Genomic DNA, 15,264 nt, shown 5'->3' with positions numbered 1-15,264 from the left:
ATGCCTTGCAAAGGGCAGCAGCGAATAGATGTGCAAAAAAAAAAAAGCAGGTGCTAAATATGTGACCCTATTCAGGAAAATAGGCATATGTTGCAAGTCACGACTTCACAGAAGAGCCGTTTGAACGTTAAAAAATATATATTTTTAATCTAAATGCATTTTCTTTGGCAGAAATGCCTTCTTGAATGTGCCATAAAAGAAACGTGTGTGCCATCTGTAAATATGAATAAAATTGTTAAATGTGTTGGTCAAGCAACCTTCCCACTAGCCATGATTGGCTGAGATAATGAGTGGGCTGAATATTTCGAGAGAGGAGTTCGGATTGGTCTACATTTTTAAATGTGTTGTGTAGTGGAGCTGCATAAGTGTGGCTGTCCACTTTCTGGAGGATCAAGTTTTGAAATCAGTGGAATTAGAGTATGATATCTAAAGAGACAGAGGAAACACCTGTCTCCAGATTACATCAAACTAAGGGCAACCGTGGCATGGCATTCCTGTCAGGGAGACATGTCCATGCTCAATGATGTATACAGGTAAGATAGTGTAGTGTCAGCTAGCTACATTTTCAGATATTACACGCTCTCTAATTTTGACAGAAAGTGGTTTAATTTCAAGCTAAAGTGTACTGTTAGCTAGCTAATGTTAGCTGCCTGGCTCCCTAGCTGATGTTATCATTCATTTCCCAGAGCCATTTGCTGTTCTAGTTAGCTTACATTGAACATGGTTGGTTAGCTCCCAGCACTAGCTCATTAGCTAACGTTACGTGACGTGTGTGCAACACCCGATGAATATGGCCGGTGTCAGTAAACGTCTGCAAAAAAGCGTAATGAAATTGTTGCCAGCAGAGCTGTTTAGGCTGTTTTCATGCTATCCAGAGGTAAACAAATCAAGCGTCAAGTGCGCACTTCGAGAGCGAAATAAGATGGGTGGGGCTAAAGCTTAGGGTGAGGGTGTAAACGATGCTGAATGGGTGTAGACAAAGAAGAGCTCTTCACTAGATAGCAAAACATTCAAAGGCGATTTAAAAAAAAAGAGAGTTTAGAAGTTGATCAACTTTTTCAAAGCAGAATTACATTCCCATTGTTCCTCAACTGTAGTGTATGATATACCATTTTGTAGCTCTGAGTCTCTACTTTTATCTAATGTAAAAAACACAATTTCAACTTTTGCTACATCCAGGTGAGCATGGTGAAGTTATTATAAATTACACTTTGGATGGTGTATCAACACACCCAGTCACCAGAAAGATACAGCATCCTTCATAACTCAGTTGCCGGAGAGGAAGGAAACTGCTCAGGAATTTCACCATGAGGCCAATGGTGATTTTAAAGAGTTTAATAGTTGTGATATGAGAAAACTGAGGATGGATCAACAATATTGTAATTTCTCCACAATACTAACCTAAATGACCACGTGAAAAGAATTACAAATATTACAAAACATGCATCCTGTTTACAACAAGGCAAAGAAATGAACTTTTTGTCATGAATACAAAGTGTTATTTGTTTGGCACAAATCCAACACATCACTGCATACCACTCTTTATATATACTGAACAAAGATATACAGTTCATATAAGGAAATCTGTCAATTTAAATAAATTCCACTAATCTATGAATTTGAGCCACTAATCTATGAATTTCACATGACTGGGATAACAAATATGTATCTGTTGGTCACAGATACCTTTAAAAAAATAGGGGTGTGGATCAGAAAACCAGTCAGTATCTGATGTGACCACCATTTGCCTCATGCAGCAAAACACATCTCCTTCGCATAGTTAATCAGGCTGTTGATTGTGGCCTGTGGAATGTTGTCTCCCTCCCTTTCATTAGCTGTGCAAAGTTGCTGGATATTGGCGGGAACTGGAACTTGCGGTTGTACAGGTCAATCCAGAGCATTCCAACCATGCTCAATGGGTGATATGTCTGGTGAGTATGCAGGCCATGGAAGAACTGGGACATTGTCAGCTTTCAGGTGATGGCTGTGGATGAATGGCACGATAAGGGGCCTCAGGATCTCATCACGGAATCTACATGCATTCAAATTGCCAACACTAAAATGCAATTGTGTTTGTAGCTTATGCCTGACTGCCTGCCCATACCATAAACTCAACACCACCATGGGTCACTCTGTTCACAAAGTTGTCATCAGCAAACAGCTCGCCCACACAACGACATTCACGGTAAGCTCATTGTCATCTGCCCGGTACAGTTGAAACCGGGATTCATTCATGAAGAGCAGTCTTCTCCAGTGTGCTAGTGGCCATCGAAGGTGAGCATTTGCCCACTGAAGTCGGTTGCAACGTCAAACTGCCGTCAGGTCAAGACCCTAGTGAGGACAACGTGCATGGAGATGATATTCCCTGAGACGGTTTCTGACAGTTTATGCAAAAAATTATTTGGTTGTGCAAACCCAGTTTCATCAGCTGTCCGGGTGGCTGGTCTCAGACGATCACACAGGTGAAGAAGCCGGATATGGAGGTACTGGGCTGGCTTCGTTACAAGTATTCTGAGGTTGTGAGGCCGGTTGGACATGCTGCCAAATTCGTTAAAACAAACGAAGGCGGCTTATGGTAAAGAAAGCTACATTAAAATCTTTGGCAACGGCTTTGGTGGACATTCCCGCAGTCATCATGCCAATTGCATGCTTCCTCAAAACTTGGCATTATGTTGTGTGACAAACCTGCACATTTTAGAGTGGCCATTTATTGTCCCCAGCAAAAGGGGTACCTGTGTAATGATTATGCTGTTTAATCAGCTTCTTGATTTGCCACAACCGTGGATGGATTATCTTGGCATTGTAATCAAATTTGTGCACAACATTTGAGAGAAATTATATTTTGTGCGTCTGGAACATTTCTGGGATCTTTTATTTCAGCTCATGAAACATGGGACCAACACTTTACATTTGTACTTGTGTTTTTGTTCAGTATATTTTCAAGCATGGTGATGGCTGCATCGTGTTGGAGTATGCTTTTCATCGGCAAGGACTAGGGAGGTTTTTTAGAATAAAAAGAAATGGAATACAGCTATAAGCACAGGTAAAATCCTTGAGGAAAACCTGGTTCAGTCTGCTTCCAACAGATACTGAGAGACAAATTCACCTTTCAGCAGGACAATAACCTAAAACACAAGACCAAATCAACACTGGAGTTGCTTACCAAGACGACATTGAATGTTCCTGAGTGGCCTAGTGACAGTTGTGACTTAAGTCAGTTGAAAATCTACAGCAAGACTTGAAAATGTCTGTCTTGCAATGATCAACAATCAACTTCAGAGATTGAAGATTTTTAAAAAGAATAATGGGCAAATATTGTCAATCCAAGTGTGCAATTCTCTTACAGACTTACCCCCAAAAAACTCACAGTTGTAAGCGACTCAGGGGTGTGAATACTTATGTAAATGAGATATTTCTGTATATAATTTTCAATACATTTGCTAAAGATTCTAAAAGCATGTTTCACTTTGTTATGGGGTACAATGTGTAGATGAGTGAGCAAAAAAAAAATTGAATTCAGACTTTAACACAACAAAATGTGGAATAAGTCAAGGGATATGAATACTTTCTGAAGGCACACTATGGTAGTCAACCTCATCTGGCCTCCTGTCTTTTTTTTTTACCATGCATTCTAAAATGTATTCAGTCTGCCTCAGTAAGAGAACAGAGACACATTTGTGTATGCCAGTGGCTATGTAATATGTATGCATAAACGTGTGTATACTGTATAAGTATTTGTGAGAGTGAGAAAGAGAGAGAGAGAGAGAGAAAGAGAAAGAGAGAGAGAGAGAGAGAGAGAGAGAGAGAGAGAAAGAGAGAGAGAGACAGAAAAAGAGCAAGAGCAAGAGCAAGAGAGACAGAGAGGTTTAAGAAGAGCAAGTGAACTGAAATCTTCCTTGTGTGGAGTGGTGGGAATTGGGACCAAAAAGAAAGAGGGAAAGACACCAGAGGGGAATCACATACTAAACTAATAAGATCAGAGCTAAGGAAGAATAAATTATATATCTCTGTGTGTGTGGGGGGATCCATGTTCTAGGTCCTGACTTGAGGGAGTAGCAGAACTATGCACAGACGTAGGGGAGGAGAGACACATAGAGACTTCACAGAGAGCTACAGCTATGTGCTGTAACATATTCAGACTCGGTTGGCCTATGTACAGGTAAATGTGACTAACGGTAGAGAGAAGTGGTGTTGAGGTTGTAGGAACATTTACCCATCTACAGAACGTGATGGAAAACCAGACAGTGTGTGAATGTATGCTTGTGTGTGCGAGAGAGAGAGAGAGAGAGAGAGAGAGAGAGAGAGAGAGAGAGAGAGAGAGAGAGAGAGAGAGAGAGAGAGAGAGAGAGAGAGAGAGAGAGAGAGATTGGAGCGAGGGGAGCGATAGACAGAGAAAGAGATGTGAGAGAGAGAGAGAGAGAGAGAGAGAGAGAGAGAGAGAGAGAGAGAGAGAGATAGGATCGAGAGAGATAGGAGCGAGAGATAGGAGCGAGAGAGAAAGAGATACGAGCGAGAGATATACGAGCGAGAGATAGGAGCGAGAGAGAAAGAGATACGAGCGAGAGATAGGAGCGAGAAAGAGACACGAACGAGAGATAGGAGAGAGAGAAAGAGACACGAGCGAGAGATAGGAGAGAGAGAAAGAGATACGAGCGAGAGATAGGAGAGAGAGAAAGAGATACGAGCGAGAGATAGGAGAGAAGAGAGATACGAGCGTGAGATAGGAGAGAAGAGAGATACGAGCGAGAGATAGGAGAGAGAGAGAAAGAGATACGAGCGAGAGATAGGAGAGAGAGAGAAAGAGATACGAGCGAGAGATAGGAGAGAGAGAGAAAGAGATACGAGAGAGAGAGAGAGAGAGAGAGAGAGAGAGAGAGAGAGAGAGAGAGAGAGAGAGAGAGATAGGAGCGAGAGATAGGAGCGAGAAAGAGATAGGAGCGAAAGATAGGAGCGAGAAAGAGATACGAGAGAGAGAGAGATAGGAGCGAGAGATAGGAGCGAGAAAGAGATAGGAGCGAGAGATAGGAGCGAGAAAGAGATACGAGCGAGAGATAGGAGCGAGAGAGAAAGAGATACGAGCGAGAGATAGGAGCGAGAAAGAGATACGAGCGAGAGATAGGAGCGAGAGAGAAAGAGATACGAGCGAGAGATAGGAGCAAGAGAGAAAGAGATACGAGCGAGAGATAGGAGCGAGAGAGAAAGAGATACGAGCGAGAGATAGGAGCGAGAGAGAAAGAGATACGAGCGAGAGATAGGAGCGAGAGAGAAAGAGATACGAGCGAGAAATAGGAGCGAGAAAGAGATACGAGCAAGAGATGAGAAAGAGATAGGAGCGAGAGATGAGAGAGAAAAACAGATAGGAGCGAGAGAGGAGAGAGAGAGAAAAAGAGATAGGAGCGAGAGAGGAGATAGCGAGAGAAGAGAGAACGAGAGAGAGTGCGAGAGATTAGATTTTTTTTAAACCTTTATTTAACTAGGCAACTCAGTTAAGCACATATTCTTATTTACAATGACTGCCTACCCCGGCCAAGCCCTAACCCGCACGACACTGGGCCAATTGTGTGCCGACCTATGGGAGTCCCAATCACGGCCGGTTGTGATACAGCCTGGAATCAAACCAGGTCTGTAGTGACACCTCTAGCACTGAGATGCAGTGCCTTAGACCGGTGCACCACCCGAGAGAGAGAGAGAGAGAGCGAGAGATGAGAGAGAGAGAGATAAAGAGCTTGGAGAGAGAGCTTGGAGATGGTTTCCGTGTGTTTGATGCCATTCCATTTACTCCGTTCCAGCAATTATTATGAGCCGTCCTCCCCTCAGCAACCTCCACTGGTGTTTACACATTAATAATTCAAATCATTATTTTAACATCAACAACTGGGAGGCATGGCTGCGCATGCACATACATACATACGGTACACACACAGAATACAGTTATTGATTCCAATGGCACTCACCTTGGGTGGCTATGAAGTGGTTTGATCGCTGGTACCCCTGTAAAAAAAAGAAAAAGAGATGTAGAGGAAGAAAGAAAGAGAGAGAAAGAGAGAGAGTTGATCATCAGAGTAGCACAGTGTAAAGACCAGTCCCTGGAGCCACTGTACAGAACCACCCCCATCCCCCTCCCTCCGTACTCTCTCTTCATTTCCATCTGGTATTGAATGACACTGTATATGTAGTGGAGCTTGCGTTGTATTCATCTTCCACCTAGATATAATACCAATTGGTTTTCATCTTATAATATTTCCATATTGTAAAAATAGGACCAATAACAGGTAGCTAAAGGACAATTCTCTACAACGGCCATAATTGTCTAGAGAGAGGGACCGTAATCTTCTCAATGGGCAAGCTTCCTACCAATTAGCTTCTTTGTTCAGGCAGCATTTTACCATTATCTGTTCAGGTATAGAGCAATAATAAACTACAAAAGGGAAATTATAATAATTTCAGCTTTCATCTGACACTGTCTGAGGCAAAGCGGTCATTTCCAGCACCGTGAGCGAGCTCCATTTCAGTCTCTGTCTCTGCCACTGACACTACTTTGCATGCAGCGGGAATAGGAGTTGGTTCAAAAGCAGTGACAGATCTGTGACTCCAGGAGCAATTTCAGCCGATTGACACTGACTGATCTGCCGTCGTATGTTCTCCTGGGGGAGGTATTAGTGCTGCTATGATCCAGCCTGGACACTGTCAGATGGGATGGCTATTCATGGTCTCACTCTCTCTCTGTGTGGAGAATGTAAAGCAAGACAAATCCGCCAGCCCTGGGCATGATCCCATCATAGCGCCTGGCTGTAAGGGAATACACACACACACACACACACACACACACACACACACACACACACACACACACACACACACACACACACACACACACACACACACACACACACACACACACACACACACACACACACACACACACACACACACACACACACACACACACACACACACACACACACCATTCCACAAGTGCCATGCCACACAAAGAGGAGGGGAGGGGAGATGGTTAACCGTGTGTGTCTGTGTGTGTGTGCTTCCTGTCTGTCACCTAGGCAACCACCACCTTCCACCTACAGCGAGCAGACAGCATCACATCGAGTAGTGTGAAATACAAAATGGATGAAAAAGAACTGAATAAAAATATACTTTTATCTCATGCTCCCTACCACACATAAACCATGATAAAATTCATCACAGCGCCACAACATGATGAGACAGAAAGCAAGTGGCCACAAGAAGAAAGCCAAGACATGTTTGAAGTTGGCAACCTCCCACTTTACATTTTCTCTTCTTCCACAGCTAGTTGGCCTAGATAGATAGCCCACTACGCAGTCGAAGATTAGCCAAAACACTATATGAAAATCTATGTGTGAGAAACATCCAACAGAATGTGATTCAGGGACAGAAAACAGGTTGAAAACAGTCTTACATGTAATGTTCAGGGTGTGGCAGTGAGTGTGTTGCCTGTGAACATGCTCTAGTTGTCCCTGCAGTGTCTGATATGAAGGTGTGTGTATCTATCCAGGCTTTCTCTGCATGGGTCTCTACTGCCCTCGGGGCATATCTGAGCTCTAGCCAAAAGTAATTAACTATATTGGTAATAGACAGGCCAAAGGTAGTGCAGTGTGATGGTAATAGGGCAGTGTGATGGTAATAGGGCAGCGTGATGGTAATAGGGTAGGGAAGTGTGATGGTAATAGGGCTGTGTGATGGTAATAGGGCAGTGTGATGGTAATAGGGCTGTGTGATGGTAATAGTGCTGTGTGATGGTAATAGGGTTGTGTGATGATAGTAGAGCAGTGTGATGGTAATAGGGCAGTGTGATGGTAATAGGGTAGGGCAGTGTGATGGTAATAGGGCTATGTGATGGTAATAGGGCAGTGTGATGGTAATAGGGCAGTGTGATGGTAATAGGGCAGTGTGATGGTAATAGGGTAGGGCAGTGTGATGGTAATAGGGCTGTGTGATGGTAATAGGGCAGTGTGATGGTAATAGGGCTGTGTGATGGTAATAGTGATGTGTGATGGTAATAGGGCAGTGTGATGGTAATAGCGCAGTGTGATGTAGTAGAGCAGTGTGATGGTAATAGGACAGTGTAATGATGTAATGAAATGATGGTAATAGGGCAGTGTGATGATAGTAGCGCAGTGTGGTGGTAACAGGGCAGTGTGATGATAGTAGTGCAGTGTGATGGTAATAGGGCAGTGTGATGGTAATAGGGCAGTGTGATGGTAGTAGCGCAGTGTGATGGTAGTAGAGCAGTGTGATGGTAATAAGGCAGTGTGATGGTAATAGGGCAGTGTGATGGTAATAGGGCAGTGTGATGGTAGTAGCGCAGTGTGATGGTAGTAGAGCAGTGTGATGGTAATAGGGCAGTGTGATGGTAATAGGGTAGGGCAGTGTGATGGTAATAGGGCAGTGTGGTGGTAATAGGGCAGTGTGATGGTAATAGGGCAGTGTGATGGTAGTAGCGCAGTGTGATGGTAGTAGAGCAGTGTGATGGTAATAGGGCAGTGTGGTGGTAATAGGGCAGTGTGATGGTAATAGCGCAGTGTGATGTAGTAGAGCAGTGTGATGGTAATAGGACAGTGTAATGATGTAATGAAATGATGGTAATAGGGCAGTGTGATGGTAATAGTGCAGTGTGATGGTAATAGGGCAGTGTGATGGTAGTAGCGCAGTGTGATGTAGTAGAGCAGTGTGATGGTAATAGGACAGTGTGATGGTAATAGGGCAGTGTGATGGTTGTAGAGCAGTGTGGTGGTAATAGGGCAGTGGGATGGTAATAGGGCAGTGTGATGGTAATAGTGCAGTGTAATTGTAATAGGGCAGTGGGATGGTAATAGGGCAGTGTGATTGTAGTAGCGCAGTGTGATGGTAGTAGAGCAGTGTGGTGGTAATAGGGCAGTGTGATGGTAATAGGGCAGTGTGATGGTAATAGGGCAGTGTGATGGTAATAGGGCAGTGGGATGGTAATAGGGCAGTGTGATTGTAGTGGCGCAGTGTGATGGTAATAGTGCAGTGTGATTGTAGTAGCGCAGTGTGATGGTAATAGGGCAGTGTGATTGTAGTAGCGCAGTGTGATGGTAATAGTGCAGTGTGATGGTAATAGGGCAGTGGGATGGTAATAGGGCAGTGTGATTGTAGTAGCGCAGTGTGATGGTAATAGTGCAGTGTGATTGTAGTAGCGCAGTGTGATGGTAATAGGGCAGTGTGATGGTATTTTATTTTTTTTTTTTTTATTTCACCTTTATTTAACCAGTTAGGCCAGTTGAGAACAAGTTCTCATTTACAACTGCGACCTGGCCAAGATAAAGCAAAGCAGTGTAACACAAAGAACAACACCGAGTTACACATGGGATAAACAAGCGTACAGTCAATAACACAATAGATTAAAAAAATAAGTCTATATACAGTGTGTGCAAATGGCGTGAAGAGGTAAGGCAATAAATAGGCCATCGTAGCGAAGTAATTACAATTTAGCAAATTAACACTGGAGTGATAGATGAGCAGATGGTGATGTGCAAGAATAAATACTGGTGTGGAAAACAGCAGAAAAGTAAATTAAAAACAACATGGGGATGAGGTAGGTAGATTGGGTGGGCTATTTACAGATGGGCTATGTACAGCTGCAGCAATCGGTTATCTGCTCAGATTGCTGATGTTTAAAGTTAGTTAGGTAAATATAAGTCTCCATCTTCAGCGATTTTTGCAATTCGTTCCATTGGCAGCAGAGAACTGGAAGGAGAGTCGGCCAAAGTAGGTTGTTGGCTTTGGGGATGACCAGTGAGATAAACCTGCTGGACTGCGTGCTACAGGTGGATGTTGTTATCGTGACCAGTGAGCTGAGATAAGGCAGAACTTTACCTAGAAAAGACTTATAGATGACCTGGAGCTAGTGGGTCTGGCGACGAAATATGTAGCGAGGGCCAGCCAACTAGAGCATACAGGTCGCAGTGGTGGGTGATATAGGAAGCTATTTTGTAAATGACACCGCCAAAGTCGAGGATCAGTAGGATAGTCAGTTTTACAAAGGTATGTTTGGCAGCGTGAGTGACTGATAATAGGGATTCTAGATTTAATTTTGATTGGAGGTGATATGAGTCAATTTGCAGGCCAGACACCTAGGTATTTGGTTGTCCACATATTCTAAGTCAGGCAGTGTGATGATAGTTGGGGGCGGGTGCAGGGCAGTTGAAGAGCATGCATATTACTAGCGTTTAAGAGCAGTTGGTGGTCACGGAAGGAGTGTTGTATGGCATTGAAGCTTATTTGGAGGTCAGTTAACACAGTGTCCAAAGAAGGGCCAGATGTATACAGAATGGTGTCGTCTGCATAGAGGTAGATCAGGGAATCACCCACAGCAAGGGTAGGCAGTGTGATGGTAATAGGGCAGTGTGATGGTAATAGGGCAGTGTGATGGTAATAGGACAGTATGATGGTAATAAGGCAGTGTGATGGTAATAGGGCAGTGTGATGGTAATAGGGCAGTGTGATGGTAATAGGGCAGTGTGATGGTAATAGGGCAGTGTGATGGTAATAGGGCAGTGTGATGGTAATAGGACAGTATGATGGTAATAGGACAGTGTGATGGTAATAAGGCAGTGTGATGGTAATAGGGCAGTGTGATGGTAATAGGGCAGTGTGATGGTAATAAGGCAGTGTGATGGTAATAGGGCAGTGTGATGGTAATAGGGCAGTGTGATGGTAATAGGGCAGTGTGATGGTAATAGGGCAGTGTGATGGTTATAGGGCAGCGTGATGGTAATAGGGCAGCGTGATGGTAATAGGGCAGTGTGGTGGTAATAGGGCAGTGTGATGGTAATAGGGCAGTGTGATGGTAATAGGGTAGTGTGATGGTAATAGGGCAGTGTGATGGTAATAGGGCAGTGTGATGGTAATAGGGCAGTGTGATGGTAATAGGGCAGTGTGATGGTAATAGGGCAGTGTGATGGTAATAGGGCAGTGTGATGGTAATAGGGCAGTGTGATGATAATAGGGCAGTGTGATGGTAATAGGGCAGTGTGATGATAATAGGGCAGTGTGGTGGTAATAGGGCAGTGTGATGGTAATAGGGCAGTGTGATGATAATAGGGCAGTGTGATAATAATAGGGCAGTGTGGTGGTAATAGTGCAGTGTGATGGTAATAGGGCAGTGTGGTGGTAATAGCGTAGTGTGATGGTAATAGGGCAGTGTGATGGTAGTGGGCAGTGTGATGATAATAGGGCAGTGTGGTGGTAATAGGGCAGTGTGATGGTAATCGGGCAGTGTGGTGGTAATAGGGCAGTGTGATGGTAATCGGGCAGTGTGATGATAATAGGGCAGTGTGATGGAAATAGGGCAGTGTGGTGGTAATAGGGCAGTGTGATGGTAATAGGGCAGTGTGTTGATAATAGGGCAGTGTGGTGGTAATAGGGCAGTGTGATGGCAATAGGGCAGTGTGATGATAATAGGGCAGTGTGGTGGTAATAGTGCAGTGTGATGGTAATAGGGCAATGTGATGATAATCGGGCAGTGTGGTGGTAATAGGGCAGTGTGATGGTAATAGGGCAGTGTGATGATAATAGAGCAGTGTGGTGGTAATAGGGCAGTGTGATGGTAATCGGGCAGTGTGATGGTAATAGGGCAGTGTGATGGTAATAGGGCAGTGTGGTGGTAATAGGGCGGTGTGATGGTAATAGGGCAGTGTGATGGTAATAGGGCAGTGTGTTGATAATAGGGCAGTGTGGTGGTAATCGGGCAGTGTGGTGGTAATAGGGCAGTGTGATGGTAATAGGGCAGTGTGTTGATAATAGGGCAGTGTGGTGGTAATAGGGCAGTGTGATGGTAATAGGGCAATGTGATGATAATCGGGCAGTGTGGTGGTAATAGGGCAGTGTGATGGTAATAGGGCAGTGTGATGATAATAGGGCAGTGTGGTGGTAATAGGGCAGTGTGATGGTAATAGGGCAGTGTGATGGTAATAGGGCAGTGTGATGATAATAGGGCAGTGTGGTGGTAATAGGGCAGTGTGGTGGTAATAGGGCAGTGTGATGGTAATAGGGCAGTGTGATGATAATAGGGCAGTGTGATGGTAATAGGGCAGTGTGATGATAATAGGGCAGTGTGGTGGTAATAGGGCAGTGTGATGATAATAGGGCAGTGTGGTGGTAATAGGGCAGTGTGATGGTAATCGGGCAGTGTGGTGGTAATAGGGCAGTGTGATGGTAATAGGGCAGTGTGATGATAATAGGGCAGTGTGGTGGTAATAGGGCAGTGTGATGGTAATAGGGCAGTGTGATGGTAATAGGGCAGTGTGATGATAATAGGGCATTGTGGTGGTAATAGGGCAGTGTGGTGGTAATAGGGCAGTGTGGTGGTAATAGGGCAGTGTGATGGTAATAGGGCAGTGTGATGATAATAGGGCAGTGTAGTGGTAATAGGGCAGTGTGGTGGTAATAGGGCAGTGTGGTGGTAATAGGGCAGTGTGGTGGAAATAGGGCAGTGTGATGGTAATCGGGCAGTGTGGTGGTAATAGGGCAGTGTGATGGTAATAGGGCAGTGTGATGATAATAGGGCAGTGTGGTGGTAATAGGGCAATGTGATGATAATCGGGGAGTGTGGTGGTAATAGGGCAGTGTGGTGGAAATAGGGCAGTGTGATGGTAATCGGGCAGTGTGGTGGTAATAGGGCAGTGTGATGGTAATAGGGCAGTGTGATGATAATAGGGCAGTGTGGTGGTAATAGGGCAGTGTGGTGGTAATAGGGCAGTGTGGTGGTAATAGGGCAGTGTGGTGGTAATTGGGCAGTGTGATGATAATAGGGCAGTGTGGTGGTAATCGGGCAGTGTGGTGGTAATAGGGCAGTGTGATGGTAATAGGGCAGTGTGATGATAATAGGGCAGTGTGGTGGTAATCGGGCAGTGTGGTGGTAATAGGGCAGTGTGATGGTAATAGGGCAGTGTGATGATAATAGGGCAGTGTGGTGGTAATAGGGCAGTGTGGTGGTAATCGGGCAGTGTGGTGGTAATAGGTCAGTGTGATGATAATAGGGCAGTATGATGATAATAGGGCAGTGTGATGATAATAGGGCAGTGTGGTGGTAATAGGGCAGTGTGGTGGTAATAGGGCAGTGTGATGATAATAGGGCAGTGTGGTGGTAATAGGGCAGTGTGGTGGCAATAGGGTACCATTTAGGAAGCAACACTAGACTGTTCTGCTCCCATTGGTTCCTTTGTGCCATTTTTGATGGGGGGCAGGTGTCATATGTAATATAAAGCTCTAACTGCTGGTTCTGTCTATTGGGACAGACTTGCCTGCAGTTAGACACGCTTTGTGTCATCTCTGCTGTGACGGTGGACAGACAAACCTAATACAAATCCCTAAATCTAGGTGAGTCTAGTCTGGCTGCAGATGAGAGAGAGTGTAGTGGTGTAGTGGAGCAGGTTTGGCTAAATTAAACTCTGGGGAGCAGCTGGTGCCTGGGACTGGGAGGGTCAGAGACGGAGAGATTAGAAAGTAATGGAGCCATGGAAAGGTGGAAGGAAGTAAGGGGGTACGCAGAGGGCACAGGGTGACTGGGTGGATAGATAGGAAAGAAAGAGAACTCGTAGTACTTACTTCCCTGTTTATCCGGATCTAAGAAGCCCCAAAGGTTGAGAAAAGATGGAAGGAGAAAGAGAAAAAGAAGGAAGGAAGCAAAGAAATGCTAATTATTATGATTAAAGAACAGGGGGATAGGAGAGAGAGAGATTGTTTCACACTACCAGTGGAGGATCAGTGTGTAAACCCTCACACTTGTTGCCATAGCAAATAGGTAGAAACCCAAGCTTTTTCCTCAACTTCCTGTTGTGCGGAGTGGTCACGGAACAGTAAGTGAACCAAACATGCTACACTTTTACTAGGATACAACCCTCCTCAGAGACAACCCAAATCAGAGACAGGGTGCTGCTTTTCCAGTCCCCCCCCCCCCATTCATCCCCTTCTCCTCCTCCCATTAATCATTTAGTATGGCATCTGAGGGCGGGTTAGCCTAGCAGGAAGGCTAGTCAGGGGTCCTGCCACGACACGCAGGCAGCGGTGTAGACAGCCCTAGCAATGATGCAGGTGTCCTCACAGAGCCCATGTGCTCATGACACTTTCAATTAGAACAACGGAGTTTGGAACCAGAGCCCTTACACTCTCCATGAGCTCTAACACAAAAACCTTCCCCTTCACCTCAACCTACTGAGTCAGCGCTCATTTTACCTTTTTATTTTCTAGCAATTTTCCCTTTTCATTTTACTTTTCCTTTTCTATCCATTTTAGCTTCTCTTTTCTAGTTATTTCTTTCTCTTAAATCTTCTTTTGTTAAACAACACAATAGTGAAACAACTAATCAATGAGGGAGACGAACGCAGTAGAACGCTGTACGCTATTTCCTGCTCTGATTGGGCACTTCACTGAACAGGCTGTGTTCAACAAAGAGAAATAATTGCTAAAAGAGGTTTTCGAGACTGCCACCTTTACCTGACCTGCGTGCATATTCAGCAATGCCTCCGCATACACACACACCCACACAGCCACACACACACACACACACACACACCCACACACACACACACACACACACACACACACACACACACACACACACACACACACACACACACACACACACACACACACACACACACACACACACACACACACACACACACAATGCTTGGCCCTAGCTCAATCACACAAACTGGATATTCCTCCAACACTAGCTACATTACTAGCTGTACAGCTTTGACACAGAGCTGGAAGAGATAGTATCTGGGATGAGGTATGAACTGGTACCTGGCTTGGTTTCCTGAATGAGAGTCACTGGAGCTGAACAGGTCAAGATCCCGACTAACTGATCACCAGATGAACAGGATCAGGCTTTTGATATCATCAGACAGACAGAGAGACGCAGCTCGGAGTCGACTTAGGAGAGCTTTTGGACGAGTCGTCAGCTGTCACAGAGGACAAAGAAACTCCTAGCTTATAGGATCTTATAGGAACTTATGGAATCTTATGGTGTTGCTGACACGATATCTATCTCAAATCCCATGTCCATTCCGGTACCCCCAGCGATAAAGAGACAGGACAATGCCAGGACGAGGGGACAATCCTCTTTAAATGGATATCCTCGCTGTCACATTCTTAGACACAATGTACTGGCCCGTCAACTGAGGCCAGCCAAAGAGAGGGTTTTTGGGAGAGACTACCTGTAAACACACAGTAGAGTAGGAGTCTCTCACTTCTCCTGCA

General features: G+C 44.8%; 1 protein-coding gene across 13 annotated transcripts in view; it reads right to left on the bottom strand.

Moving 5' to 3' along the window:
- LOC118397665 (receptor-type tyrosine-protein phosphatase U-like) overlaps positions 1-15,264 on the bottom strand; it is a 315,780-nt gene that overhangs the window by 27,544 nt on the left and 272,972 nt on the right. For 7 of the 13 annotated variants that reach the window (XM_052470163.1, XM_052470150.1, XM_052470152.1 and 4 more), the window contains 2 exons: positions 13,606-13,623; positions 5,955-5,991 (listed from right to left, as the gene is read on the bottom strand). In XM_052470163.1, the coding sequence (XP_052326123.1) occupies positions 5,955-5,991; positions 13,606-13,623 (55 nt within the window). The remainder of the gene's footprint in view (positions 1-5,954; positions 5,992-13,605; positions 13,624-15,264) is intronic. The other 6 variants (XM_052470153.1, XM_052470156.1, XM_052470158.1 and 3 more) reach the window with 1 other exon arrangement.

Source organism: Oncorhynchus keta, chromosome 19 (genome assembly GCF_023373465.1).
Source record: "Oncorhynchus keta strain PuntledgeMale-10-30-2019 chromosome 19, Oket_V2, whole genome shotgun sequence".
NCBI classification, from domain to species: domain Eukaryota; kingdom Metazoa; phylum Chordata; class Actinopteri; order Salmoniformes; family Salmonidae; genus Oncorhynchus; species Oncorhynchus keta.
This window is presented reverse-complemented; position numbering and strand designations above follow the sequence as displayed.